We start from the raw sequence: 25871 nt of genomic DNA, 5'->3' as shown, positions 1-25871 counted from the left end.
CCCTGCTGGGCTGGAGCTGCCTGCACGGCAGCATTTGGGGGTCGGTCGGTCAGATTGGGCCGCAGGGAAACAGAGCCAGGGCCTGGAGGCTGGAAGGAGGCCGGGCGCTCTCTGCAGGCTGGATGTACGGTGTCAGCTCCCTGCCAGCGCCTACTCCTGTCTTTCCAATGCCTTGAAAGAGCCGTGGGGGTCCCTGGAGTTTGGGGACCAGGTCTCATTTGTGCATCCTCCACTGCCACTGCCCCGCAGGTGCTTGCTGAGTCTCATGTGGAGGAGGCGCGTGCCAAAAATCACTTTGGGGCGAGAATAACCTGCCTTTAATCTACGTGGCCTGAGCCTCCAGGCCTGAGCAGGGCTACTGGCTGGCTTGAGGTCAGGGGACGACAGAAATGTGGCATCTTTAGGCAGCAGAGTCTGACCAGCTCTGCCCTCTCAGTGCTTGCTGGCTATTTATGGGGTCACTTAAGCCCCACCCCGCAGCCTTTCCACCCCAGCCTGCTGCCCACCCTGCAAGAGGCTGAGAACGAGCATCCCATAGACCTGGGGCAGCCGTGGGACACAGGGAGGCCGGGGGCTTTCCCCCCTCAGAGGGGGCCACCAGCGCCCCATGCTAGACAGCCAGTCCACCTTGCCCAAGGGCCAACACACACTCCCCACCAGCCTCCAAGATGAAGAAACGATGCAGGTGCCATGACCACCTCTTGTGCTTCCTGCGAAGAGCCCACCAGGTTGGTGTGGGAGGGGTGACCTGGTCTAAGCCAAGACTGTGAGGGCAAAGCAAGACGGGAAGTCTGGGAGGGCTTCCTGGAGGAGGTGGGGAATGAGAGAGCCCTGAAGAGAGGCTTTGATTTGAAGGACTGGGGAAGAGAATGAAGTCTCCCCCAGTGTGCTAGACTCTGGCTCCAGGATGGTGGGGCCCTTCATTATACTTTAATTCTTAAATCCACCCGATTCAGTCCAGGGCATGGCCCACAGTAGGTGCTCAGTAAGTGCTTGCTGGCTCAGTGAGTGGATGATGGATGCTTGACCCTCAGTTAGAGAAAGGAACAACCAAATGGCCTTGCCGTGTCTGCAGTTGAGTCAACAGCAACACTTATTATGCACCCACTGTGTGCAGTAGACTGAGGTGGGAGCTACGTGGGGCACGGCCCTAAGGAGGCAGCAGGTGAGCTGGGATGGGTTCGACTCCTGCCCCGGCACTCACTGGCTCTGAACATGCCCTGCGCTTGCTCTCCTCTGTGCCCACGCTGGTCCCCTGGCAGAAACACCCTCCCCTCCTCCAGCAGGGCAGCCGCTCTGCCCTGCTTCCCCGGTGCCCAGCCTGTGGGTGAGCCCGCGCCAGTGCTGGTTTCTCTCCGCCCCACCCCTGCCTCCTGCCTCCGGGAATCTCTGTGGCTGGGCTGCCCAGCCGCGTGGACCTTGTTTCTATATTTCCTGTTGCGGTTTTGAGGGCCTGGCACTCCCTGCCTGGGCTCCGGCTCCTCCCCTGACGCTGACTCTGCTCCCGGGCCCCAGCCTGGGGCTCTGCCTTTGGATCAGGGCCCTTCCACCCCAGGGACTCCCAGCCTCCGTCTCCCTGTGCAGCGTTCCCAAGGGCCCTTGGCTTTGAGCCAGGGAGGGGCTGGGTCCCAAAGGAAATGGCCTAGGCTGCCCAGCCAGGCCCCTCAGCGGGCAGCTAGGCAGGTGCCTCCCATGTGTCTGACGCCTGGGGGGGCCATGGCTGCGGCCTGTGACGACCCCATTGCTTCCTGAGCACCCCGTGGCTGCCCAGAGCACCCCTCGGGATGACATCCCCTTTCACAGGCAGGGACCCAGGACTTGGAGGAGGAGGACCCCCAGGGTCACGCAGTAAGCCCGTCAGGCCTCCACAGCCGTGGGGGCCGGGGCCACCCACAGCCTCCACCTGGCCACTTCCTGTTTCTAAAAATGGAGCCAGATGCGCTGTCCCTGCCCTTTCCCACAGCCCACCCAGCTCCGCACCCGCGTGCTGTTCTCTTTGTTAGTGGCTTCTCCTTCCCGGCTGTCAGTCCCCTGTGACTCACAGCCCCCTGCGTGTGCCTCACGCTGGCCGTTCCCGCCTGGCTCCCTCGCGCCCTGCCTGCACCCCCTCGAGCTGCCCCGTCTTTCTGGACAGCTCTCCTTTTCCAGCAGGCGTGGAGGCCAGGGGCTGGCAGGGCTCCTCTGGGGACATGTCCCCCAGCCCCACACGGCCCACACCTCCCCTGCCTGCGCATCTCCCGCAGCGCCACTGGACAGCCCCAGCCCCGTCCGTCCCTTCCTTACCACGTCCTGAGCCCCGCTCTGTGCCCAGCCTGCATCCAGCCCTCAGCCCTGCCCTCGGGAGGCCCTGAGACCGGGTGCTTATTTATCTGCACAACAGCCCACTGGAGTGGGCAGATGAGAAAAACTCAGAGAGGTGAAGCAACTTGACCACAGTCACACAGCGCACAAAGGCGGAGCCAGGACCAGAGCTCACGCATCCTTACTCCTCGGGCTGTGTGTGCATTTTCTGGTCTAACACACGCACCCTTTGGGCATTGGGCATTAATCTCCCCTGGCTGACACCACTTTTAAGCCTTCTGCTAGCCCTTCCTGAGGTGGGTTTGTTTGTTTGTTTGTTGGGACTCCTGGTCAGAAGCAGGAACTGCCAGGGAGCCCCAGGTCTTTAGGAGACCTAGAGGGTGCTACACATTCACGTCCCCTCTCTGGGGCAGAGCCAGGGGCGCCACAGGCTGGACCTCCAGGGGACCAGGTGGAGGGAAGGGGTTGCTCAGCAGCGCAGGGGCAGGCCTCAGGCCCCGGGTAGGGGAGAACTCCCAGAGCCCTGCCAGAGCTTGGAGTCCAGTGTCCTGTCTGACCCTCAGTCTGGCTCTGTCCTCACCCGGGGGTGAGTTTGTGCCTCCCCAAAGCAGCCCCGCCACTCCACTGTTAGAAAGTTCTTCCGCTGCCCTGAAACAGTCTCCCTCGCCCCTTGTCCCCCCCGCCCGGCAGTCTGCACGAGACCTCCAGGGAGGGAGACCCCCAGCTGCGTCATCGTAGTGATTTCCCTGGTGCCTCCTCTCTGAGCCAGGCCTGCGCTAAGCCCCTGGGCCCACTTGACCCTCTGAGGAAGGTGGCCTTGCCCCGCCGCTGACGAGGGCATGGGGCACATAGTGAGCCAGTGGGCAGCCCGAGTCACAGCTGGTGCGTGAGGGGCTGGCACCAGAACCCAGGTGCGGGCCCCCCACCCGTGTCTGGCCACACCTCCATCCTGGAGGCCCAGGCTGAGCCGGTGCTGCAGGGGGCGCGGGCGGCCAGCGGAGGGGCCTGTCACCTGCCCCTCCGGACTTGGGTGAGGCTGCCCAGGCGGGCACAGGCTCTGCTGCCTCCCTGCTCAGACCCTTGGCTTTTCTCCCCCACACAGAGCCCGGCCCCACCAGAGAGCCCAGTAACCGGGAACCGGGGGCCGGGGGGGGGAGGGCCCAACACCCCAATGCTGTGGGCATCCAGGGCCTCCCTGGCCCTGCCCAGTCCGCCCAACACCAGGAAGCCCTAACCCCGTCTAAGGCCGGGAAAGGAGGGCCCGCGAGCTCTTACTTGATCTCCGTGTGGCCGCCCGCCTTCCTCGCGATCTGCACCAGCTCCTTCCCGTACCGCTCCTCCGCCTGGGCCCTGCAAGAAGGACAGAGCGTGGGCCCGGGTCTCCTGCAGGTCTGCGGCAGAACCGAGGACCCCCCGCGAGCCTCTGGGGGGCGGGCAGGGCCCCTTGAAAACGTTAAGCCCAGGCCTTCCTGGAAATAAGTGCTGGCCACATACGGGCACATTCGAAAGCCCATCGAGTGATTTGCCCACTGGGAGGTCCAGGTCTGGGGAACCAGGGGAGTCGTCCTCCTGACTTTTTGAAGCAGGGGGTGCTGTGACAGCAGCCTGGCTGGGATGGGGACCCGCCGGGCCACTCCCTGAGGACCCCAGTGGAGACGGTCGCCCTCCGCCTGCGTCCAGCGCCCCCTGCCGGCTCACCTCTGCCGCAGCAGCTCCTCCACGTCCTTGCACATCTTCCTGCCGTCCAGCAGCCGCTGCACCAGCACCTCGTAGCCCGTGTGGGCCGTGAAGTCCCTGCACTGTGACACAGGACAGAGGGACGCATGAGGGCCACGGCCGGGTGGCACCGAACACAGCCCGGTGGGGACCTCCAGGAGAGGCCTCTCTCCTGCCTCCGTCTCCCCGCCTCAAGGCCAAGCTCTTGGGATGCCAGCCCTGGCCTCACACAGGGGTCCCCCCACAACCCTGTGTGTGACAGGTACCTAAGTGAAGGGAAGAGGATTCTGGGTGTGCCTGAGGCACTGGTGTGGGAAGTTGGCGGCGGGAGGTAGTATTCAAGGACTAAGAGGGGACAGAGGTCTCTCGGGACACGCCCAGGCCCAGAGAGCAGGTCCCAGGCCAGGCCGCCCACTCCCAGCCCCCCTGGGGCACGCGGGCTCACTCCAGGGGAAGGCAGAGCTTGTCAGGCCACCATAGCCGGGGCCGGCCCTGCGATTTGGCATCTGGCCTGTCTTCTTTTCTGTCCCCAGAGACCCCCCCTAAAGCCTCAGAGACCAGGAAAAGGAGCCCAGCTCCCCTGACCACGCACATCACACCCCATCCCCCCGAGCTCAGAGAGGCAGTGGGGCTCTCCAAGGTCACACACACTTAACCTGTCCCCCAGGCAGGGCCTGCGTTCCTGCCCCTGCCCCAGGCCTCCCCCCGCATGCCACCTGTGGGCATGTGGGGAGCAGAGGTGGAGCCACAATCATGGAAAGCTTCCTGCGGGAAGAGGCATTAAGCCTGGTTCTAGAAAGAGACGTTGTTGTTCTTCAAGGTCTAAGGAGAATCAGATATGGGGGGAGGGCAGAGATGATGTAGATTGTCCCGACTGGCCGCATGCTCCAGCCCACCTGGGCAGACTCAGGACTGTCCTACAGGACTCTCCGGGGCCCAGGCCCATGCCCTGCCCCACAAGCACGGCTGGAAATTCCTGAGGAGGACCTGGCTCAGGCTCAGCTGCCCACAGGGTGGCAAACAGAAAGTCTGGGCCCTGGCCGGCCACCCAGGGCCCCAGCAGGAGGCAGTTGTCCCCCAGTCTCCTACACGCCTGCAGCTGACATCCACCTCCATGTCCAGGCTGGTGTCGCTGGGCCAGACTTCCATTTCTGTGGCTTTCGTGGGCAGCCACTTGTCCATTCACTAGCCGGCAGACCACAGCTTCCTGCCCCTCAGCCTCGGCCTTCCCCCAGGAACCCCAGGTCAGAGCCTTGGTGGCCGGGAAGAAAAACAAATCTGGAGCCTCAGCCTCCCGCCCCTCGCCATGAGTGGGACGCCGTGTTCAGGTGAAAATGCTGCCGACCACAGGACCCGGAACCAGTGCCCCTCCGTCTTCAGGAAACTGGCCCAGAGAAGTCAAGGGCTTGTCTGAGGCCACAGAGCCAGAACAAGAGTCTGGACTCTCCAGAGAACTGTCCCTCCACCGTGCGTCTGGGAGAGGCGGCCGGGCGCGGAGCAGGGAGACGCCAACTGCAGGCCAGCCGCACACCCAGCCCCGACTCGCCAGGGGAACCTTATTCTGTCCTTCCTGAGGCCCCCGGAGAGGAAAGAGAAGTCAAACCAAACCTACGTTGGCCATTCTGGAGAAGGCGGGCCGCAGCGAGGGGCCCTGCAGGCCGGGTCCCCAGGAGCTCAAGTCCCCAAAGTGCTGCAGGCTCGAGAATCCTGTCCGGCTCCTGCTCAGAGCCACGGAGGCGCTAGCAGGGGTGCAGGCCGGCCGGGTGAGCCACAATCACAAGGACCAGGCTGTTCCGAGGAAGTGCCTGACTCTCCCGGGGACTCACGATGCCACCCTGCACCCCTCCCCCCAGCCTGCGGCTCCTCCACCCACAGCCCAGCTGCCACCTCAAGGGCATCAGTCCCCACTCCTGGCTCAGAGCTGGGAGAGTCGGGCTCAGGATGCTGTTAGGGAAATGAACGAACCAATCGTTCCATCAATTAGCCAGTCATGCAGGTCCACCCGGCACCAGAGTCGCCCCCAGGGGCCACCATGGCCTCCTGCCCTCCTCTCCCCTCCCCTCACATCCTCCCGTCCACCCGCAGCCCCTGTCGCCCTTGCCCTCTGCGAACTCCGTCTGTCGAGCCCACCCGCACACGCTGCGCCAGGAACATCACAGCCGTCACCTTCCTGAACACGACACAGACCGGGGGGTGCCCAGGTGGCGGCGAGGAAGTCTAGAGAGGAGAAGTGACTGCCCAAGTCCACTCAGCTGGTGAAGGGCAGAATTTGGGATCTGGGCCCAGGTCGGCCTGTCCCCAAAGCCATATGCCCACACCCGTCACACAGCGGTCAGCCCAGGAACCATCTTCCATTTTGAAATATCAAAAAATGATTTTAAAAAAACCTCGAAAGTGTTGACTCAAATTTTTTCCACCTCAAATCAAAGCTGTATTTTGGGCTATAGCTCAGTTACCGTAGCTTCACAGAGGCCAGCCGTGTGCTCAGGCTGCGTCAGAGAAGTGCCAGAGGCCACGGCCCAGCCATGTGGCACCTGGGGCAACCCAGCCTGCACTAGGGGGTGCCAGGTGGCAAGCAGGCACAGTCCCTTACTCTGGGAGGCCCACTCAAGCCAGATGTGGGACCCCGCCCTTGTCATCCACGGTGTGCGGCCACCCTGGGCTCCGGGCCACCTCCCAGGGCTCCGGGAGGACGTGCTCGGGAAAGCCGAGGGCAGGAGGAAGTGTGCTCCCGCCCAGCCTCAAGGCAGTGCAGCAAAGATCTGGATGGCCTGTCCTGGCCAGGGACAGCCCCCAGCTTGCTCTCCTCTCCCGTGAGCCCTGCTCCAGGCCCACGAGCTGGCCGGGCCTACCATGCACCCATCGGGTGGGTGGAGAAGCAGCCTCTATACCTACCGCGACTTCCTCCTTTCCTGCCCAGATCACTCTCAGTGGCTGCAGGGGCTAGGCCACAGAGACCAGGGCCCAGAGCAAGCCACTTTCCTTCCTGGGACCTGGTTTCCTCATTGAGGAGCTGGGGGCGGGAGCTCCATCCGGGGCACGGCCCCATCAGGGCAGGCTGCAGGCCAGAGAGCGTTCTGGCCCGAGATAAGGGAAGGAATTTGACAGACTCGCTGTGGGTTCAGGCCTGCCCTGACCCCGGCCCTTCTCAGCCTCTGTTTCCTTCCCTGTGAAAATGGGCCTCGTCGGTCTTGCCACACGGAGCTGATCTGAGAAGCAATGAACTAGCGTGCATGGGTGAGAACAGGGACCACAAGATCGCCTGACGTCCCAGGCCCAGATCTCGGCTCTTAACCTCCCGTTGCTCCACCTCTCTGCAAAGCCCCAAGCTCAGGGCCTGTCACCAGGTGGCCGTCCAAGTGGTAGCTCCGTGTGCCCTGCCCCCTCCCGGCCTGCCACCTCCCCAACATGGCCAGCTGGGAAAAATGAGCCATCATCCCCCTTGAGAAGGTCCACTTAAACGGTAGCAGAACCTTTTTCAAATGCTCCCTTACATGGAGCTCCAGGATATAAAGTATATCAGGGGACAGCTAAGCCTCTTACCTTGGGGAGAGAGGCCTGGGTTTTGGTCCCAGTTCCTATCTGCCGTGTCTAAGAACTGGTGCTGAAGTTTTACCTGGGAACCAAGTAGGGGCTGTGGCACATAGCCAGGTAGCCAGGAAGAGCTGCCTTGTAACTCCCCGTCCATGAGAACGGCCCGGCAGGCCAAGAGGAGCCCCAAAGAGAAACTGTGTGCGGGACTGTTGGGTGCAACTGGGAGGGCCAGAAGCAGCTGCCTGCAAGAGAGGGAATAGCCGGGTACTCCAGGGGGACGGGGTGGCCAAGGAATCTGCCCAGGTGCCCAGCAGAGAAAGATCTGACGTATGTGCACCTGCCCCCCAGGGGCACCGTCACCAGTTACAACACCAAGGAAGTGAGACCTTTCTCCCCCTTAGAGTCGCTGCCCCGCAGCCCACTCCATCCACGGAGACCCCAGAAGCAGCTGGCAGCGGGGTATGGGTACAACACTGCAAGGGAAGAAACCAGCTCTGTTCTCTTTCCCCATCAGAGGCCTCCCATGCACAGCTGGGCGGGGGCAGGGGGAGCTTTGATTGAATGAGAGTGAAAATTTGACATTGGGTTGGACTGGATTGGGTTACAGCTCACGACGACTGGAAAAGCTCTAGCCTGAGCCCAGGGTCGGGGAGCGAGATCCAGCAGAGGGTTTGGAAGGTAGAAGAAAGAAAAATTAAGTCTCTGCTTGCACCCTACCAAGTTCAAATTCCATTTTGTAAAAGGCTTGCCACCATTCTTGAAAATCTTTCTAATGATGTCTGACATGCTCTTGGGTTGATAGACTCTTCACTTTTTTTAACCATTGTTCTTTCTTTTTCTCTTTTTTCTTTTTTCTTTTTTTTTTGGAGACACGGTCTCACTCTGTCACCTAGGCTGGAGTGCAGTGGTGTCATCATAGCTCCCCGCAGCCTCCAACTCCTGGGCTCAAGCCATCCTCCCACCTCGGTCTCTCAAAGTGCTGGGACTATAGGCATGAGCCACTGCACCTGGCCTTTAACCTTTTTCAGAGGTCATCTTTTATTGGTGGGTGAAGAGATGGAATATGGAAACTCGGCTCACTCCCTAATTTCAGAAGCCCCGGAGCCCTGCCAGCTCGTTTGGACAATGGTCTCGGAGCAGCACGCTGCTGGGCCTGCTGGCGCCTTCCCCTTCCTCACGCCAGCTTAACGCGGGGACTTCTGCAGCCAGCGTGGCTGCCACCATGAGTTTACCAGCAACTAGTGCCCTGTTGCTTGTCTCTGTGAGCTGAGAAACCAAACCACGGGGACCGTTAGGAAAGCAAGTTCCCTGAGGGCAGAACGTGGCTGTGACCGGCTCTCTGCCGGACCCCGGCACCCAGGGCCTACGCAGCGCTGCCTGCAGACACACTGGATGAGGGGCTGGAGAAGCTCCTCAGTGTGGCCCCCAAGAGGACGTGGCTGTGTGACTGCTGGGTCCTGAGTGCCCCCTGGAGGGACCAGACCGCTGGCCTGCAGATTCAGCAGCTCTTCACCCACACCTTTCCATAAGCCTGACAGACTTGTCCCCTGTGGGTCTTCCCACAGTCCCCCGAGGCAGGCAGCATCCCCACTGTAGAGATAAGGAAACTGAGGCTCAGGGACGATGAGTCCCTGGGCAGTTCCAGGCACTCTCCACTGCCCCACAGTTGCTACCCTACAATGGGACCCATCTCCACCGTTGGTCAGCAAATGGCCCACGCTCAGGTGTGATTTGGGTGGGTGGATGGCCAGAGACGTCAGTGAACAAAGCGGTTGCCTGCCCAGGGTGTCCCGCAGGAGCAGTGCGTAAGGACGAGGTCCCAAGCCAAAGCCACGGAAGAACGTTGGGGAACGTGTCTCACCTGCAGCTCTCTGTGGATCCATTGGGAACAGAGGGAACGTGGGTGGTTGGCTTCTCCAAGCCCAGGCCAGGACTCACGGGCAGGGACAGGGAGGCCAACTCCAGGTCAACACAAGGAAGGGCTTCCCAAGAGCCCAAGTGGCCCCAGGTTGGGACACAAGCATGCCACTCTGATAGAGCACCTGGGTCGGGGATTCCATAGAGAGGGCTCCAGCCCCAGACGACATGTTAAAGTAGGAGCTTGTTTGTGGTATTATGTATACCATGGAATATTACTCAGCTATAAGGAATAATGAAGATACGACATCTCTATGGTTCTCCTGGAGAGAGTTGGAGCCCATTATATTAAGTGAAGTATCCCAAGAATGGAAAAACAAGCATCACATGTACTCACCAGAAAACTGGTTCCCCTGAACATCACCTAAATACACATCTGGGAACGACACAAATCGGATATCAGACTGAGGTGGGGGGTGGGGGAGGGGATGGGGGTATGCCTACACAATGAGTGCATTGCGCACTGTTTGGGGAGTGGTAACGCTTGAAGGTGCTGACTCGGGAAGGGGGCGGTGGGGAAGGGAGGGATATATACCTACATGATGGGTGCAATGCGCACTACCTGGGGAACGGACACGCCTGGAGCTCTGACTTGGGGGGAAAGGCAGTACATGGGCAACGTATGTAACCTGCAATTCTGTATCCCCCATAATAATAAGATGAAATAAAAAAATAAATAAATAAAGTAGGAGCTTGGCATCTGGGAGTCCCCGGGCCCAGGGACTGGAAGGGTCTGTGCATAAACATATAAATGTGGGATCATTCACGGCTTTGCTGAGATGGCCCAGAGTAGGTGTTGGAGTGAGAGGTCCAAGAAGGCAGAGACAGACTTATGTTTTCCGAGAACAAAAGCATATTCCTGTGGTTAAGAGAGAGCTGGTCTGTGTTGAGCTGGGCTGACAGGAGCTTGAGATTAGAGAGGAGTTTGCAGAGTGCCCCGGCTCTCCGCAGAGCCCCGTCTGGCAGCCGCCCGGCCTCACCGGGCCCCTCACCCCAGCAGCCTGGCCAGCGGGGCCCTCGTGCCGGGAGCCTGCGGGTGAGCTTCCAGGGGCCCCCAGGGACCCCACCAAGTGGGGACAACATGAGCACTGGAGGAGGACACGTTGCACGTGGCGTCTTCTCTCGGCCATACTGGCCACACGGCCGCTGTTCTGTTACCACCCCCCTCCCTGTGAAGATGAGGACAGCAAGGGCCGGCGGTCACTCTAATCGTGTGGGAGGGCCTGGCCTCTGACCAAGATCTGTCTGGTTTGACGGCCTTGTTCTTTTAGATCAGCCTCTCAATTATGAGGAAGGAAAGTTCTCCGCTACCTCACTTCCCCCGGCCCCTTCTGTGAAGGGCCGCCCACTTCCCCTGCCGCACTCTCGGGCCTTCCTCCTGCTTCACGAACCCAAAACATGTAGAACACGAGGCCAGCAGGGCAGGGTGGGGACGAGTCCTCAGTCTGGAGCTGCAAGTGGCCATCCAAGCCGGGTTCAAGGCAGCAGAGAGAGATGTGGCAGGGACGGAGCAGGTGTCTGAAAAGGTGACACAAGGCCAGGCGGAGGGGAGCCAAGTCACGCAGAGCCAGGGGCAGGACCTTCCCAGGAGGTGACAAGAACCAGAGGCAGGTTCCAAGTTCAGGAAAAGAGCCGGCGGGTAGGATGCCTAGCGGGGTGTAGATGGGCATGAAGCCAGCGCCTTGCCACACGGTCACCTCTAATCCTCAGAGAACCCTGTCACGTCGGTGCTGTGTCATTTTTGCCCCATATCACACATAAGGAACTGAGGTCCAACAAGGTTAGAGACTTGTCCAGGTCACACAGCTGTGTGCCACCCCCGCCAAGCTGACTTGACAGTTGGGGCTCGCTGGGACGCAGCAGCAGGTGAGGTAGGAGGCGGATGCGGAGGGAGAGGGCAGGTCAGAGCGGGAGGCCGTGGGACCCTGGGGGTGGCTGATGCAGGGAAGATGGAACTGAGCCCCCCCAGACCCTGAGCCCTGGAGGAGACACTACCTCTGGAGCAAGCCGGGAGGGGCTGGGCTGTCTTCGCAAGGACAGGCACTGTCTGTGCCCTGCATGGCCGCCCGCACAGGGCTCCTTGCTGCGCAGGCTCCAGCCTGTGAGTGGCCAGCCAGGGCCTGGGACCAGGCACCAATGGTCCAGGCATTGTCCTTGCGCATCCCCTTCCCCAGGCATCACCCCTCCCACGTCACCTGCCCGGGGACGTCCCAGGGAGCACTGGCCTGAGAGGGCGTCCAGGCGGTGGGGCGTGGGAGGAGCTCGGCACTGGCTCCTGGTTCTGGCCAGCACCGCACAGACCGTGTGATGTTGGGCGAGTCTCTTCACCTCCTGAGCTGCCTCTATAACATCAGGATGAACTCATCACCCCCCTTCCAGAGGCTCTGAGGACTATATGAAATATTAAATTACACCTGTAGGAGCCTAGCAAAGGCCACCTGACACTTAATGAGCTCCTAAAAACGGTGGCCTTGGTGGCGAGCACGTATGAACTGAAAGTAACCAAGAAAGAAGAGCTGGGTTCGAACCGTAGCTGGGACGCTCATCTGGACTAGCTGCTCCCCATCTCTGGGCCTCCATTTTTCATCTCTGATTTGGGAAGAGCATGTGGACCTTGCACCCCCACAGGACTGATGTGGGGTGCCCTGCTTTGTGGCTGTGAATTGCTGCAGTGTGGAGACTGGCAGCCGCCCCTGGGCTTGGGGCTTGCTCTGGGGACAGATGGGCCCCCGGCGCTGCAGGGGAGCCTACTCCTCTCCTCCACCCATCCTTAAAGGCAGGGACAGAGCCCTGCAGCCTCTGGAGGCCCCCTTGGATTCTTCCGCTGGCCTCGGCAGCTTCTTGGTCCCGGAGCTGACCCTGGGCTCCAGCTGAGATGCCCTCTAGGCCTGGGGCTAGTTGGGCTCCTGTACCCACAGCGGGGTCTGCATGTGGGGCTCCCTTGTCCTTGCTAGGCCATTAACATGCACGTCTCCACATCTCAGTCCTCTGACCACAGAAGTCAATTTAATACTGCAGTGTTTACAGACAAGGAACCAGAGGCTCAGAGAGTTCGGGGACTCACCAGGGCCACCCGGTGAATGTGGTAGAATCGAAGTAGAGCACTGGGTTCCAAGGTCAGAATGAGAGACAAAGATGGTGTCCTCCAAGTAATGGGTTCTGTGTTAGGGACTGGATAATTGCTTTGCCCAGTGCATGCTGCGTAGAGCCACGTCGTGGGAAAATACGGTCCTCAACAGGAAGATGCCTGGGCCCTGGGGAGCTGGGCTGCCTGGGGGAACCCCGTGCTCTCTGGGACCCTTCACTGTTTAATGTTTTGCTCTCAGCCTGCAACAGTAGGAGTCAAACCAAGACTGCTGGACTCGGGAGTACAAGCTCCTTCCCTCTGGGATGGGAGTTACCTGAGGACTGGGATGAAACCCCTGCAGCCTCATGGTCCCTCCTGCCCTGACCCAGGGCCCAGTCTCAGCTGCTGGTCTTCTCTTGGCCCTGGCATCAGCCACATCTGTTTCTTTGGTTCCAGGGTTAATTTCCTTCCTGTTCTGCACCAAAGTGAACATCACTGCAGATACCCCAACACCCCACCCACTCCCTGTGCTGCCCTGTGCTGTGCAGACCCCCGCAATGGCTGTTTAGTAGTCAAAGCAGCTCCCAGGACACTGATCCTGACTCCTGTGCTTACCCCCCAGCCCTGCTTGCCCAGATCGCTCATAGCTGTCCTTCTGGGCCCTTCTACCACCACAGGCTGAGGTCCCCATGCCTGGGAGAGTGGGCTCAGAGTTGGTCCAAGTCAAAGGGAAAGTGTTCAGGAGATGACCAAGAAGGGAGCCCCTACTGCTTCAGTGGCTGCAGTCCATGAAGTTCAGGGCCAGCAGTCCCGATTTTCGAAGGCCCCTCAGGTCCAAGCAGGCCAAGGCCAGGGCAGATATCCATTTTGCAGGACCTCCGCCTGACCCACTGAGGAGGTCGGCGACCCAGCCTGCAGGTCTTTCCTCCAGGCCCTCCTTGAAGAAGAGCGAGAGCTGGTGGGGCCTTAAGGAAGCTGGAGGTCAGGGGCCTGCCCAGGAAGCCCACAACCCAGGGACCCTCTAAGGCAGGCATCTCCCCAGGTGTGCCCAGGGTGTGAATGTGCCCAGGGACTTTGTCATGGACTGGTGGCCAGTTCAGGCTGGGGAACCCCAGGAAGGCCCAGACCTCAGTTTCCTCACCTATAAAACAAGAACCTCTACTTGAAACCCTGAATAGCCACAACGATCTTGAAAAAGAAGAATAAAGTTGGAGGACTCTCACTTCTTGATTTCAAAGCTTATTACAAAGCTACAGTAATGAAAATAGTGTGGTAATGTCATAAGGACATACATATAGACCACTGGACTAGACTAGTGAGCCCAGACATAAACCATCACATAGATGGTCAATTGGTTTTTGACAAGATGCCAAGACCATTCAACGGTCTTTCCCACAAATGGTGCTGGGAAAACTGACAGCCACATGCAAAAGAATGAAGTTGAACCCTACCTTACACTATATACAAAAATTAACTGAAAATGAATCACAGACCAAAATGTAAAAATGAAAGCTCTAAAACTCTACAATGAAAATAGGTGGAAAATTTCACAACATTGAATTTTGCAATGATTTCTTGGATATGACATTACAAGCATAGGCAACAAAACAAAAAATAGATAAATTGGATTTCATCAAAATGAAAACCTTTGGTGCATCAAAAGACAATGTCAAGAGAGTGAAAAGACAATCCACAGAATGGGAGAAAACATTTGCAAATTGTATACCTGATAAGGGATGAATACCCGGAATTATAAAGAACTCCTACAACTCAGCAACAAAAAGATAACCCAATTCAAATAGAGCAAAGGCCTTGAGTGGATATTTCTCCAAAGAAGATATACAAATGGCCAAGAATCACATGAAGAGATGCTCAACATCATTAGTTATTAGGGAAATGCAAATTAAAAATCACAATGAGATACTACTTCATGCCTCCTAGGAAGGCTATGATAAAAAAAAACAAACAGAAATTAACAAATGTTGGCAAAGACATGGAGAAACTGGAACCCTTTTGCTTTGCTGATGGGAATGTAGAATGGGGCAGCTTCTGTGGAACAGTTTGGCAGTTACTCAAAAAGTTGACTGTAGGATCCAGCAATTCCACTCCTGGGTATATACCAAAAAGAATTGAAAGCAGGGATTCAAAGAGATACTTGTATAACAGTGTTCATAGCAGCATTATTCACAATGGCCCAAAACAGGAAACAGCCCAAGTGTCTGTGGATGGATGAATGGATATACAGAATGAAGTATCTATGCAGAATGGAATAATATTTTGCCATAAGGAAGGAAATTCTGACACATGCTTCGACATGGATGGGTCTTGAAGACATTATGCTAAATAAATAAGCCAGATACAAAAGGACAAGTATCGTACGATTCTGCTTATACGAGATACCTAGAACAGGCATATCCATAGAGAGAGAGTGTAGGATAGGGGATGGGATGGGGTGGGGAATGATTGTTTAGTGGGTACCGTTTCTGTTCAGGATGGTGAAACAGATCAGGAAAGAGTGAATGTACTTGGCCGGGCGCGGTGGCTCACGCCTGTAATCCTAGCTCTCTGGGAGGCCGAGGTGGGCGGATCGTTTGAGCTCAGGAGTTCAAGACCAGCCTGAGCAAGAGCGAGACCCCATCTCTACTAAAAAATAGAAAGAATTATATGGACAGCTAAAAATACATATAGAAAAAAAAAAATTAGCCGGGCATGGTGGTGCATGCCTGTAGTCCCAACTACTCGGGAGGCTGAGACAGGAGGATCGCTTGAACCCAGCAGTTTGAGGTTGCTGTGAGCTAGGCTGACGCCACGGCACTCACTCTAGCCTAGGCAACAGAGTGAGACTCTGTCTCAAAAAAAAAAAAAAAAAAAAAAAGAGTGAATGTACTTAATGCCTCTGAACTATGCACTTAAAAATGGTTAAAATGCTCAATTTTATGTTACCTACATTTAGCACCAAACAAAAGCAAAAACTTCTAACCTCGACTCAGGTGAGTCAAATGAGGTTGTACAAATGGTAAAACCAGTGGCATGCTCATTGCCTAGCAACGGCGATTAATCACAATTACCTACACCAGCGGTTCTCAACCCTGGCCACAGGCTGGAGGCATCAGAGAGCTCTGAAAGGGACTGCTGCCCATGCCCAGCCCCAGAAACTCAGGTGTAGGTGGCCTTGGACGTAGCCCGGGCATTGGGATTTTGATGATGACAGTCCTACAAGATCTGGCTCCCTGCTCCACTTTTGACCTTGTCTCTGACTCCTCTCCACCCCAGTCAGTCTCTTCAGCCACACAGGCCTCCTTGTTGTCCCCTGAAAGTATCAAGTATGCTCCTGCCTCAGCCCATCACCCCTCTCTTCCTGCCCGGCACGGCTGTGTTCCCGTTCCTGTTTCCATAGCTGGGAAGCCCTGAGTTCCATCTGGCCACCCTGTCCCCACACTGGCTGCTAGTCTCTGGGGCTCCAGCTGGCACTTCCTGTTGCCCAATGGTGGGTGGCCTGTCAACAGCAGCGGAAGGGGTGTCACTCGCTTGCCTGCTCCGTCACACATTGTTCAGGGTGCCAGCACACCCCCCCCATTAACTGCACGGGGCTCTGTGACCCAGGCCTGGGGAAGGCAGCAGCGAGGCCCCACCCAGCCCCCGCGTGGCATCCCCAGGCCCACATCCCTTCCACGAACCTCAGCGTCCTCTCTGCAAAACAGGAATGAGAGTCCCAACCGCGCAGGACTATTGTTGGAATTAAGTGAGATAACGTAGATCATCGTGTTACTTAAAAACGGCGGGATGGCTCCCTAACGGTGGAATGTACCGCGCACTGGTGGCCGCGGTCGGCAGGGATTCTGGAAATGGGAAGGTCCACACAGAAGGCTCACCCTGTAGGTGCACACACAATTTTAAATCTGCGTCCCCTGGCACCTGTTCCTGGTCGGCTACCTCACTGTGGTGAGCAGGAACAGGCGGTCCCTTAGCACTACCCGGAGCCTCCCTGTCCTCGAAGACTTTATTTTAGGTGAGGATCACCCCAACATCCTACAGATGAGGAAACTGAGGTTCAGGGAGGGGGAATGATTCTCCAAGCCTGCCCAACTGGTGAAGGTGGGGCCAGGGAAGGCTTCAGAGAAGCCCGTTTCTTTCTGAACCTGTGGACAGGCAGTGACCGAGCCTGTGAGGGAAGGACCTTCCAGAGCCAGCCCAGAGGGAGCCCTGGTGCGGGCGGCCCAGGCACAGGGCGCCACTCTCTCTAGCTCGAAGCCGAGGCAGTCTTGGTTTCCACCCCTAGTTCCCTCCATCCTGTGGTTTGCAGTGTCAGCCGCATGCTGGGTGAGGACATCCCGCCCCCAGCCTGCAGCCTCCCAGCCCTTTTGCACAAGAGGAAACAGCCATCACCAGAGAGGGTGCAGAGAGGCAGCCACCATTTAGGGCAAAAGCTTTTCACAACCTGCTCAGGCCTTTCCTTCCGACATTGCACAATGCCCTGGGCCAGAAAACTATCCTCCAAACGCCACTTCCCCTTTCACACCTTTGCCTGTGCCATACATTCCACCTGGAGTGCCCTTTGCCCTCCTGACACCTGCCCTTCAAAGCCCAAAGCAAGGTTCCCCTTCTCCACGCCAGGGGCTGCTGCCCCAGCTCTGTGTAGACCCCAGCAGCAACCAGGGAAAGCACGGGAGCTCCTGGGGGCTGGAGCACAAAGCAGGTCAGCAAGAATCGGATCTTATTTCCCACCAAGAACAAAACTGAATTCAGAACAGCGAATCAGCCTGGAACAGTACAGCCAGCAAATCCTAGAGGTGGCATCTGCAGGCGTCACCAGATCGGAGCACGCGTGACCACAAACCTCTGCAATCTTCCAACACCTTCAGGCGGCTGCCCACGTCAGGTGGCCGGCCACATTCTCCGTCCCCGGGGCCCACGTACCACAAAGTATGCACAGAGTATGTGGAGGTGGTGATGCTATCCAACCACACATTTGGCCGAAAAAACACCATCTCGGCCTTGAAAGCAGGAATTGCTTAGTTTTGTTTTAAAACATTTTCCTTGTAATGACATATGTACTTACTTGCAGAAAATTAGCTGGGGAATAGAGAGAAAAATCAGCCCATTTCCACACTCACAGAACCCAGCGTTACATGTGCGGCCATCCTCTCATCCGATGTGAATTCTAACTGAGCCGAGAACAACCCGCCAATCTTCTCAGGGGCAGAGGGCGGTGGGGTCCAGCACACCCGGTGGCAGTTCCTGCCCTGCCCCGTACGTGCGACCTCGGTCTGCTGTGCCTCAGCTCCCGCCACAGAGACGGGACGACACTGAAACCCTTCCTGGCAGGGTGGGTCTGGGGACACGTGCAGTGGACAGCGCAGTGGCTGGCGTGTCATAGGCACTCAGCAAGCGGGCACTGTCACCACTCCTCTGGGATGATTTACGGAGCTGTGACCCAGAGAAAATATCTTCATGGAACTTGACATAAATGTCCTCTTTTTCATTTTGAATGGTTTTATTTAAATTTTAGATAATTAATACATTCATAGGGTTCAAAAATCAAACCGTATACAAACACCTATCCTGAAAACGCACCACTCAGCCCACCCCCTCACCCAGCTCTTTGCTGTCATCCTCCCAACAGGCAAGCACTTTAGTGAGCTCGCTGTGCGTCCGTCCAGAGTCCTGCTGACACGAGCCTCCACCAGGATCAAGCCTTACTCCCCCCTTTGCACGACACTTGCGTCCCAGGCACACTCTTCAGCTCCGAGCTTTGCACACGTGACACCAGGTGTTAAAGAGCTTTCCCAGTCAGTGCAGAGAGCGAATCCGTCCTCACTCCCCCTGACAGCTGTGCCGAAGTCACCAGGAGGGGACTTAGTTGCTGGCAGCAAAGGCAGGATGGCCAGGGTCCCCCTCTCCCACCTCCTGCGCTGTCTGCAAGCCCCTGTTGTTCCTGAGGGCCACTCCTCGGACACTGGCCCCTCAGCCTTTAAGAACCCCGGACTTGACCTGCTGCGAGTGCTCCCTGCCCATGGCCCCAGCCCCTTCCAGGCCACTCTGGAGCCTCCTTCCTGCGTAAAAGTGGCTCCTGCCCAACCAGAGGCCCATGAGAGATCCGAGAGCGGCTACTAGCGCCAACAGCTAGAGAACTGGCCCCGCTCTTTTACCCGGAAATGCTTCCTCTCCTGGGACTCTACCCAAGGAAATAATCCTCAAGTGAAAAACCTCTATATTCAAAGATCTACCCGTTGTGTCACTGTCCAGAATAGTAACCAATTGGCAGTAACCTGAGTACACAACAATAGGGGATTGGTCAAATAAATCACAGCATGTCCACCAAATCCCCAAGCTGAAGAACTGCGCAGGCATTAACGTGGTGTGACTGAAGATGAGAAAGCAGCATCCACACCCACAGGTGTTCAAGACGACGCGATGCTAAAAAGCAGGGGAGGATCACACCTTCTCGCTACTGTACTGTGCACTCAGAAATGGTGACGATGGTAAATTTTATGTGATGTGCATTATTTTACCACAATTTAAAATGCTAGTAAAAAGGGAAGGAGAACACAAAACCGTGTACCCGATATGCTTGCACCTATGTAAAACCATCTTACGGAAGCAGCAAACTAGTAGCAGTTGTGTGATGAGACTAAAGGTGCTCTTTCCCCATTCTCCATTTCCCGCTTGCCTGCACTAACTGACTTTGTTTCCTTAGAAGGTGTATGCGTCGCTTTAAGTGCCCAGGACAGAACAGGTGCCCAGCGAATGTCAGCCTCTCCAAATGCCCCAGGGCCATGGTAGATGGGTCCTGGGCGGGGCGGGGGCTGGGGGGTTGGGGACAGGCAGCTTTAGGACAGCCGAAGTGGGGCTCCTCAGTCCCCTTCTCTGTAGCCTCCTAAATGGGGAACCTCACTCAGCATCTCAGAATTGGGAAGGGGAAGAGGTACCAGCAGCTGAGCGGACACACGGGGCGGGCCAGCCAGCCTCAGTCCCACTGTGTGAACATGGTGAGTCACTCTCCCCGCCTGTGTCAAACGGGCTTAGAGAGGCCCAGCTCCTCCCACGTTGTCACAGAGGTTTCCAGATGAAGCTAGAGCCCAGCCTCGAAGGAGAGAGATGACCACATGTCAGAGAGAAAGTTCAGGTCTGTTCTCCCCACACCCCCTTGGTGGCCACCACCAAAAATGGCGGGAGGTCACCATAGTGCACGTGGCCCAGCCTCGCCAGGCCCACACTTTTCCCTTTAACTACCCCGAAGGGGCTAGGATGTGGATCTGAATAGAACCTGGTCCAGAACCAGATTTTCTCTGTTAACACAATACCCAGTGACGTCTTTGCAAAGCCCACTGGACACACAGGTCTCGGGGTGAAGGGGGCGAAGCCCGGTGGGGACGGCACAGTTCAGACACTGCTCCTCACAGGCCACCGCTTGCCTGGCGCAGTCACTCCTCCAGCTCCAGGACTGAACTGAGACTTCCTTGAGGGCGGGACAGTCTCAGTCATCTGACTAGATGTGGGGTGAAGCTCAGGGGTCCAGCCCGGACCAGCTAGGAGGGAACGCTGCTCAGGAAATATCTGTAGAATATAACTAAAGTGAAGGGAAAACATTCAGAAAGGGAGGGGGACAAGGAGCCATTCACTGTGCATTCATTTATCTATAAATACTGACTCAGCGCGCCAGCCCCGTGATGAGGACAGACGGACGTTTCTGGCAGTACGGTTTGGCTGCCCACTGGGCGCAGAGCCACTGGCAAGCTGGGGGTGGGCGGCAGGGGGTGTCCCCTCTCTTCTCTGGGCTCCCATGCCCCTGAGGCTCGGGGCTGAGGCAGACGATGTGAGATCTAAGGCCCTCTCAGCGCGGACAGCTGGTATTCTCAGCCTCAGCCTCGTCTCAGTTTTAGACTCAGCCACAAACTTCCTGCCAAGGGGTGATGCTCTTTATCATGCGTGTGTATCACAGAAATCAAATTATCCCTTCCGTCCCGCTGAGGCCAGTCCACCCCACCGCACACGCACAGCAGCCCGCATCTGACTGCTCCGCCGCAGCTAACAGCAGGCTATAAATAAACACCGTGTGGCCACAAACTGCAAAGACAGATCTACTGAGGGACAGGACCGTGTCTGCTCCTGTGCTGAATGTCCCCGCTACTTCCGTGCCATCACACCAGCTTTTAATTTTTCTGTCTCCTTCCTTGCTATCAGGCGACTATCGAACTGTGAAACTGCCTCTGACAGTCCAAAGCCATCAACATTTATCCATCACCAACTGTATATCAGGTCCTGTGCAGACCCCTGGTAATTACGACTTCTGTGAGTGAAAAAAAACCCATGACCAGGCTTGTTAAAATTGTGGGTAAAATTAGAGTTCATAGGCCCTGCCTAAAAGCTAGGGGGTATCTCCCATGGGTCAAAGCTTGGGTATAAGCTTGAATGAAAGCGCTTGGGGACACCACCTCTGGCTTCTCAGAAACCACTTTGCCTCCCTCTTTATGGTGAGCTAATGCCAGAAACAGGGCTCCCGCCTGTGTTCTGGGTGGGTGGGGTTGCCAGGTAACGAAAGGGCTCTGATATTCAACATGATCTTTCTAGTTCAGAGGTTTCTTTCCACTATTTAAAGACCAGCCATTTCTAACCGGGGAGCCGCCAGGCCTCAGGGTTAACAGCAGTGCCTTGGGCTGGGGTGGGGGGAAGCCAGGAGAGGGGCCAGGCTGGCCGGGCTGTTCTTAACATACCCACCGTGAGCCGAGGATGTGCTTGTACTGTTTACAGATAGGTCTATACATTGAACTTCAAAATACTGTTCTATCCACCTTGTCTGATCTTCTTACCCCTCTGGGAAGGAAGAGGACAGAATTTTTTTCTGCATTTCCCTGATGTGGACCCTGAAGCCCAAAGATCCAGCGTTAGGCTAGGTGCACAGAGGGACAATGTAACACTGGGTGACACAAGCCCTGGGGCCAGACTTCCCGGGTTTAATCCCAGCTGTGTGACCTTGGGCAAGTCCCCTAAGCTCTCTGTGCTTCAATTTCCTCATCTGAAAAATAGGGATAACAATAGCGTGTGTCGTGAGGAGTAACTGAGTAAACATACACACGACCTGGGAACAGCGCCTGGCACACCTTCCGTGCTCAGTGTTAGTTGCTGTCAAGCATGGCTGGGTGTTAGGGAGCAGTTTTAGAACCCAGAGCCCCGGGGCAGGTGATGCTTGCAGTGACCTTGTGACAGGCTCCCGCACTGGCTTTCCCTGGAGAGGCTGTGTCCTCACCCAGTCCCAGGGAGCCAGGCACGGAGGAGAACAGGCACACGGAGGCCACGAAGGCCACAGCTGCTCAGGGGTGCAGCAAGTGCACAGCGAGGGCGGGGTGCCACTCGGGAAACTCCCACAGGTGGGCTGGCTGCTTCTGCTGCCGCTGCCACACCCTGCTCCCTGCTGTGCCACCCCCTGCCCAGGTCCTGCTCCTTGGCTCAGCTCCCAGCTGGGGAAGGCAGGCCCAGGGGCTCTGGGCTGGGTCAGAGGTCCTGGGGGTAAAACAGGGGTTCCTGGCCTGCCCTGGGCTACAGAGTGGCCTGGATTTCCCCTTCCCCCAACTTGGCACTCCCAGTCAGGGCAGCGATGTGGTGACTCACACCCCCCCCAGTCTGCCCCCGGGTTCCAGCTACCAGCCTGGGCTGTGAGCACCCTGGTGCCTGGCACTAGGGATGGGCCAAGCCGGCTCTGCCTCCACTGGCTTCTCTGGGCTGGTCCCACCCCCACTTTGTAGAGATAGGGAAACTGAGGCCCAGAGAGGCACAGGGTGCCCTCCCTAGGCAGGGTCCTCTGCCCACTGTGCAGTCAGCGCCAGGGATGCAGGCCACTCACGCTGGCCACGGGCCCCAAGCAGAGCTGGCCCAGAAAGGAAGGAAGACCTGGCTCGTTAGCTCTCATCCTCCTGGCTGCGGCCCCAGGACAGGGCCCAGGGAGGCCAGGACCTAGCACAGCTGCATTCCCCAGCTCTACCAGAGAGGTCTTAGCTTTCCCCAAGAGCCCTGGGGACAGCCAGAGCTTGAGGAGCAGAGGGATGGTTGAAGGACAGCTGGAAAAAAGCCAAGAGACGGAGGCCCAAGCCGGGCTGCAAGCTATGTGGCCTGGGCCAAGCCACTTTCCCTCCACCACTGGCCGGGTGCCCCTATGTCGTGGGGGAAATGATTTTATGCCTGTGCTGAATTTAAGCAAGCAAGCGAGGAAGTGCCCAGCCTGGCTGCCTCCTCGAAGGACCCCTAAGGTCTGCAAGGTTCGAGGTGCTGGGTGAGGGGAAGAGGATGACCGTCTGGGGCGCCAGCAAGGTGGTGGGGAGCCTTTAGTGCGTCAGACGCCCTTGCTTAATCCTCCCATGCAGCTAGTATGTCGCTTTTTGTTTATCGCTGTCATATAGAGGGAGAAAGTGAGGCTCAGAGACATAAAATGACTTGCCCAGCTGTAAGTCACAGAGCCAAGATCTGAACACAAATTTGTCCGGGCCCCAAATCTGTGACCCACATGGTGTCCTCAAGCCCCCGGCCACATAGCCGCTCCTGACAAGCTCCTGCCAAGGGAAGAGGTCTCCAGAGGGAGGAGAAAGCAGCCCCAGGAGCAGAGGGGAGGCTCCTGCCTGCGGTGCCCCTTGCCCACCAGCTCAGATGGGATGGGTGCCCAGGCCCCTCCACGACAGTTAAGACCAAAAGTCAATCACTATTTTTATGAGCAAACTCCCCGCTCAGAGCCAGGAGAAATCCCGGCCTAGCTGGGCCCATTCCACTTGCTCAGTGCCACCGGCCACCACACTCACCCAAAAGGCATCTCTGAACAGCAGCTGGGGCATCATCCTCAGGCGTCTGCCGCACACACAGCTCGCTCGCTCTCCTGCCACGGGCCTGCCCCAGGGCCAGGCGCCAGGAGCAGCGTCCCAGTCCCCCTCCCTGCCGGCGGCGTCTGCAGCGCTCAGAGCTCAGAAGACAGCCGCAAGCCTGAGACCAGCTGCCAGCGGAGGAAAAGGCTCGACCTGTTTGTTTGGGGCAAGGATCAGCAGCAAAATGAGGAAGGAGCGGGGCTCAGTGATGGGAGGGCGGGCCCTGGTGTCCGCCGGCCCCTCACCAGCCCTGCCGTGATGGAGGACACGGGCTGGGACCCAGGGCAGGCAGCGGGGATGCCAGCCCGGGCGGCAGGCAGTGACCAGGGGAGAGGCAGGCTGGAGCTTGGGCCGGGCGGGCAGGCAGCCTGAGGCCTGCGCAGAAGGTTTGAGCAACCTCCGCGGGGCAGGCCCCGGGGCCCTCGCCCACAGGAAGTGGAGCTGCCGTGCTCCCCTGTGCGGCCCCGCCTGCCACCTGCCATCCTGCCGCCTGCCTCTGCTTGCCCCTCCCGATGCCTGGCTCAGTTCACTCTCAGGGGCCACCAACCTAGGGAGATTGAGGCCCACTGACGCTGGGGGCAAGGAGAGGCCCAGGAGCCCCAGGTGCTGTCACCTCCCCCAGCCCAGCCCCTCTCCAGGCCAGGCCCGGAGATACTAGACTTTTACCCTCACCAGGAAGCCATTCCGGAGGGGCTTGCCCAGGCCTGGGCATCTGTCACTCATCAAACCCTGGCTACATGGTGCCCCGGACCAAATCCTGCCCACAAAGAGCTCACCATCTGGGGACAGGCAGCTATGCTCTGGGGGACTGTAGGAGCACAGAGGTGAGGTGAGCGGGTAACTAGCCGCGGGAAAGCCCGGGGCCTCACAGGCACTACCCCCCCCCCCCACCACCACCGCCACCGCTGCCACCGCCACCACAAGCCTCCAGATTAGACACTGTCTGGGCCAGGGAAGCCCCCTCTGATGATGGAGCCTTCAGGCTCGACGAATGTGATTGGGCCAAGACAGAGACAAAATTATAAAGGCACAGAGGTGGGCGTTTGGGGACCCAGGCTGAGGCCTCTGTTTTTGTTTAGTTTGGGCCCTACCCTTCAGTAGCTGAAGAGCCCTAATAGAACCCCCCCCCGACTCTCTGAGCCTCAGTTTCCTCATCTGCCACTTCTAGTCTTTGGAAAGGAGACAGTGTCAAGAATATTTCTGGAGTTTCCAGTTTTCTAGGAAGGTGCTGAGGGCTGCCGGGGACCACCTTGGGAAGAGGCCCAGACACAGCCCTGAGAAGCGAGGCCCTGCCCACTCAGCAGAAGATGCCGCACGGAGTCCTGAGCCCGGGCGGGCTGGTGGAAAGGGATGAGTCAGGGGTTGTCCACAAATCACCACCCTCACTAATGTCTGCCTGACAGCTGACTGGGGTGATAGGACCGATGAGAGCCGCTGCAGAAGACACAGCGACACCTGAGCAGGGGTTTAGAGAGGGGGCACACCCAGGCCTCTGAAATAGCCACCCAAGAGGACACACATCAGGAGAACTGCAGAGAAATGGGGCTGCCCCCGAAGCCCCTTACCTCCAGGATCCTTGGACTTGAGCTAACGAACATCTTCAGCATGTAAGGCACGCCCGTCAGGTTACTCGCAGCTGAAGACAGCTAATGTGCCGAATCACCTTGAACTCCAGAGTCCATACACCGAGTCTGTGCCTCGCATCCCAGTGGCATCACCATTTCCAGCGAAACTGGGCCTCCCCGAGCTCAGTGTCTCCGTCTATCGAATGGGGTGATGCCTCTAGCTCTGGAGACAGACTGGGAACCCTCTGTTAACAGAGGCCTCCTACCCTCTTTTGGCAGGAAACTCCACGGCTGGGCTCCCTGCCCTGCTTTTCCAGGTGTTCTTCCCATCACCTCCCACAACTTCTGCTCCAGCCGGGCTGTTCCCTCTCCCCAAAGGCACCCTTCCCACTCCTACCTCCGCACCTGTGCTGCTCTGCGCCCAGCTCCCTCCTGGCGTGCCTTCCTTGATCTTCCTTACCTGGGCAAAGCCTCCCACCCCTCAAGGCTCCCACACACGAGGCCTTCCTTTCCCAGTGGCGCGGGTCCAGCCAGGGCAGCCCTGGACGCACTGCCAGGCTGAGTGTGGGCCGGGGCAACTGGGGCAGTAACGTGAGGAACAACTCAGAGACTCTAAAGTTCTCTGCTAGTAGGGCTTCCTTCCCCTCCCCCTTCCCTTTTGCAGCTCCAAAGGTTGGACGACCAGACGGCCAATGTGGCCTTGGAGCCCTGGCGCACCATTATGATTTTTACACAGACCTCCTCACTTACGCTGTCATTGTCCCCACTTTACAGATGAGCAGACTAGTGGTGAAAGAGTGTGTGCAGCTCCCCCAAGCAACAGCCAGTAAGCGGAGGGCTGGGCTTCGGTCCCAGTCTGTCTGATGACAAAGCCATACTTTTCACTTCCATGGTTGTCTTTTACCGACAGCCTCTATTTAAAAA

At 57.8% G+C, this 25871-nt stretch overlaps 1 protein-coding gene across 1 annotated transcript in view; it reads right to left on the bottom strand.

The window, feature by feature from the left end:
- PSTPIP1 (proline-serine-threonine phosphatase interacting protein 1) overlaps positions 1–23772 on the bottom strand; it is a 38871-nt gene extending 15099 nt beyond the window's left edge. The window contains exons 1-3 of the mRNA XM_069457080.1: positions 23323–23772; positions 4000–4100; positions 3577–3651 (exon numbers count right to left, since the gene is read on the bottom strand). Of these exons, the coding sequence (XP_069313181.1) occupies positions 3577–3651; positions 4000–4100; positions 23323–23358 (212 nt within the window). The 5' untranslated portion in view covers positions 23359–23772. The remainder of the gene's footprint in view (positions 1–3576; positions 3652–3999; positions 4101–23322) is intronic.
- Positions 23773–25871: the final 2099 nt, after the last annotated feature.

The sequence above is a fragment of the Eulemur rufifrons genome, chromosome 2 (assembly GCF_041146395.1).
Source record: "Eulemur rufifrons isolate Redbay chromosome 2, OSU_ERuf_1, whole genome shotgun sequence".
Lineage (NCBI taxonomy): Eukaryota > Metazoa > Chordata > Mammalia > Primates > Lemuridae > Eulemur > Eulemur rufifrons.
The sequence above is the reverse complement of the archived record's forward strand: the minus strand, read 5'-3'. Positions and strand labels throughout refer to the sequence as shown.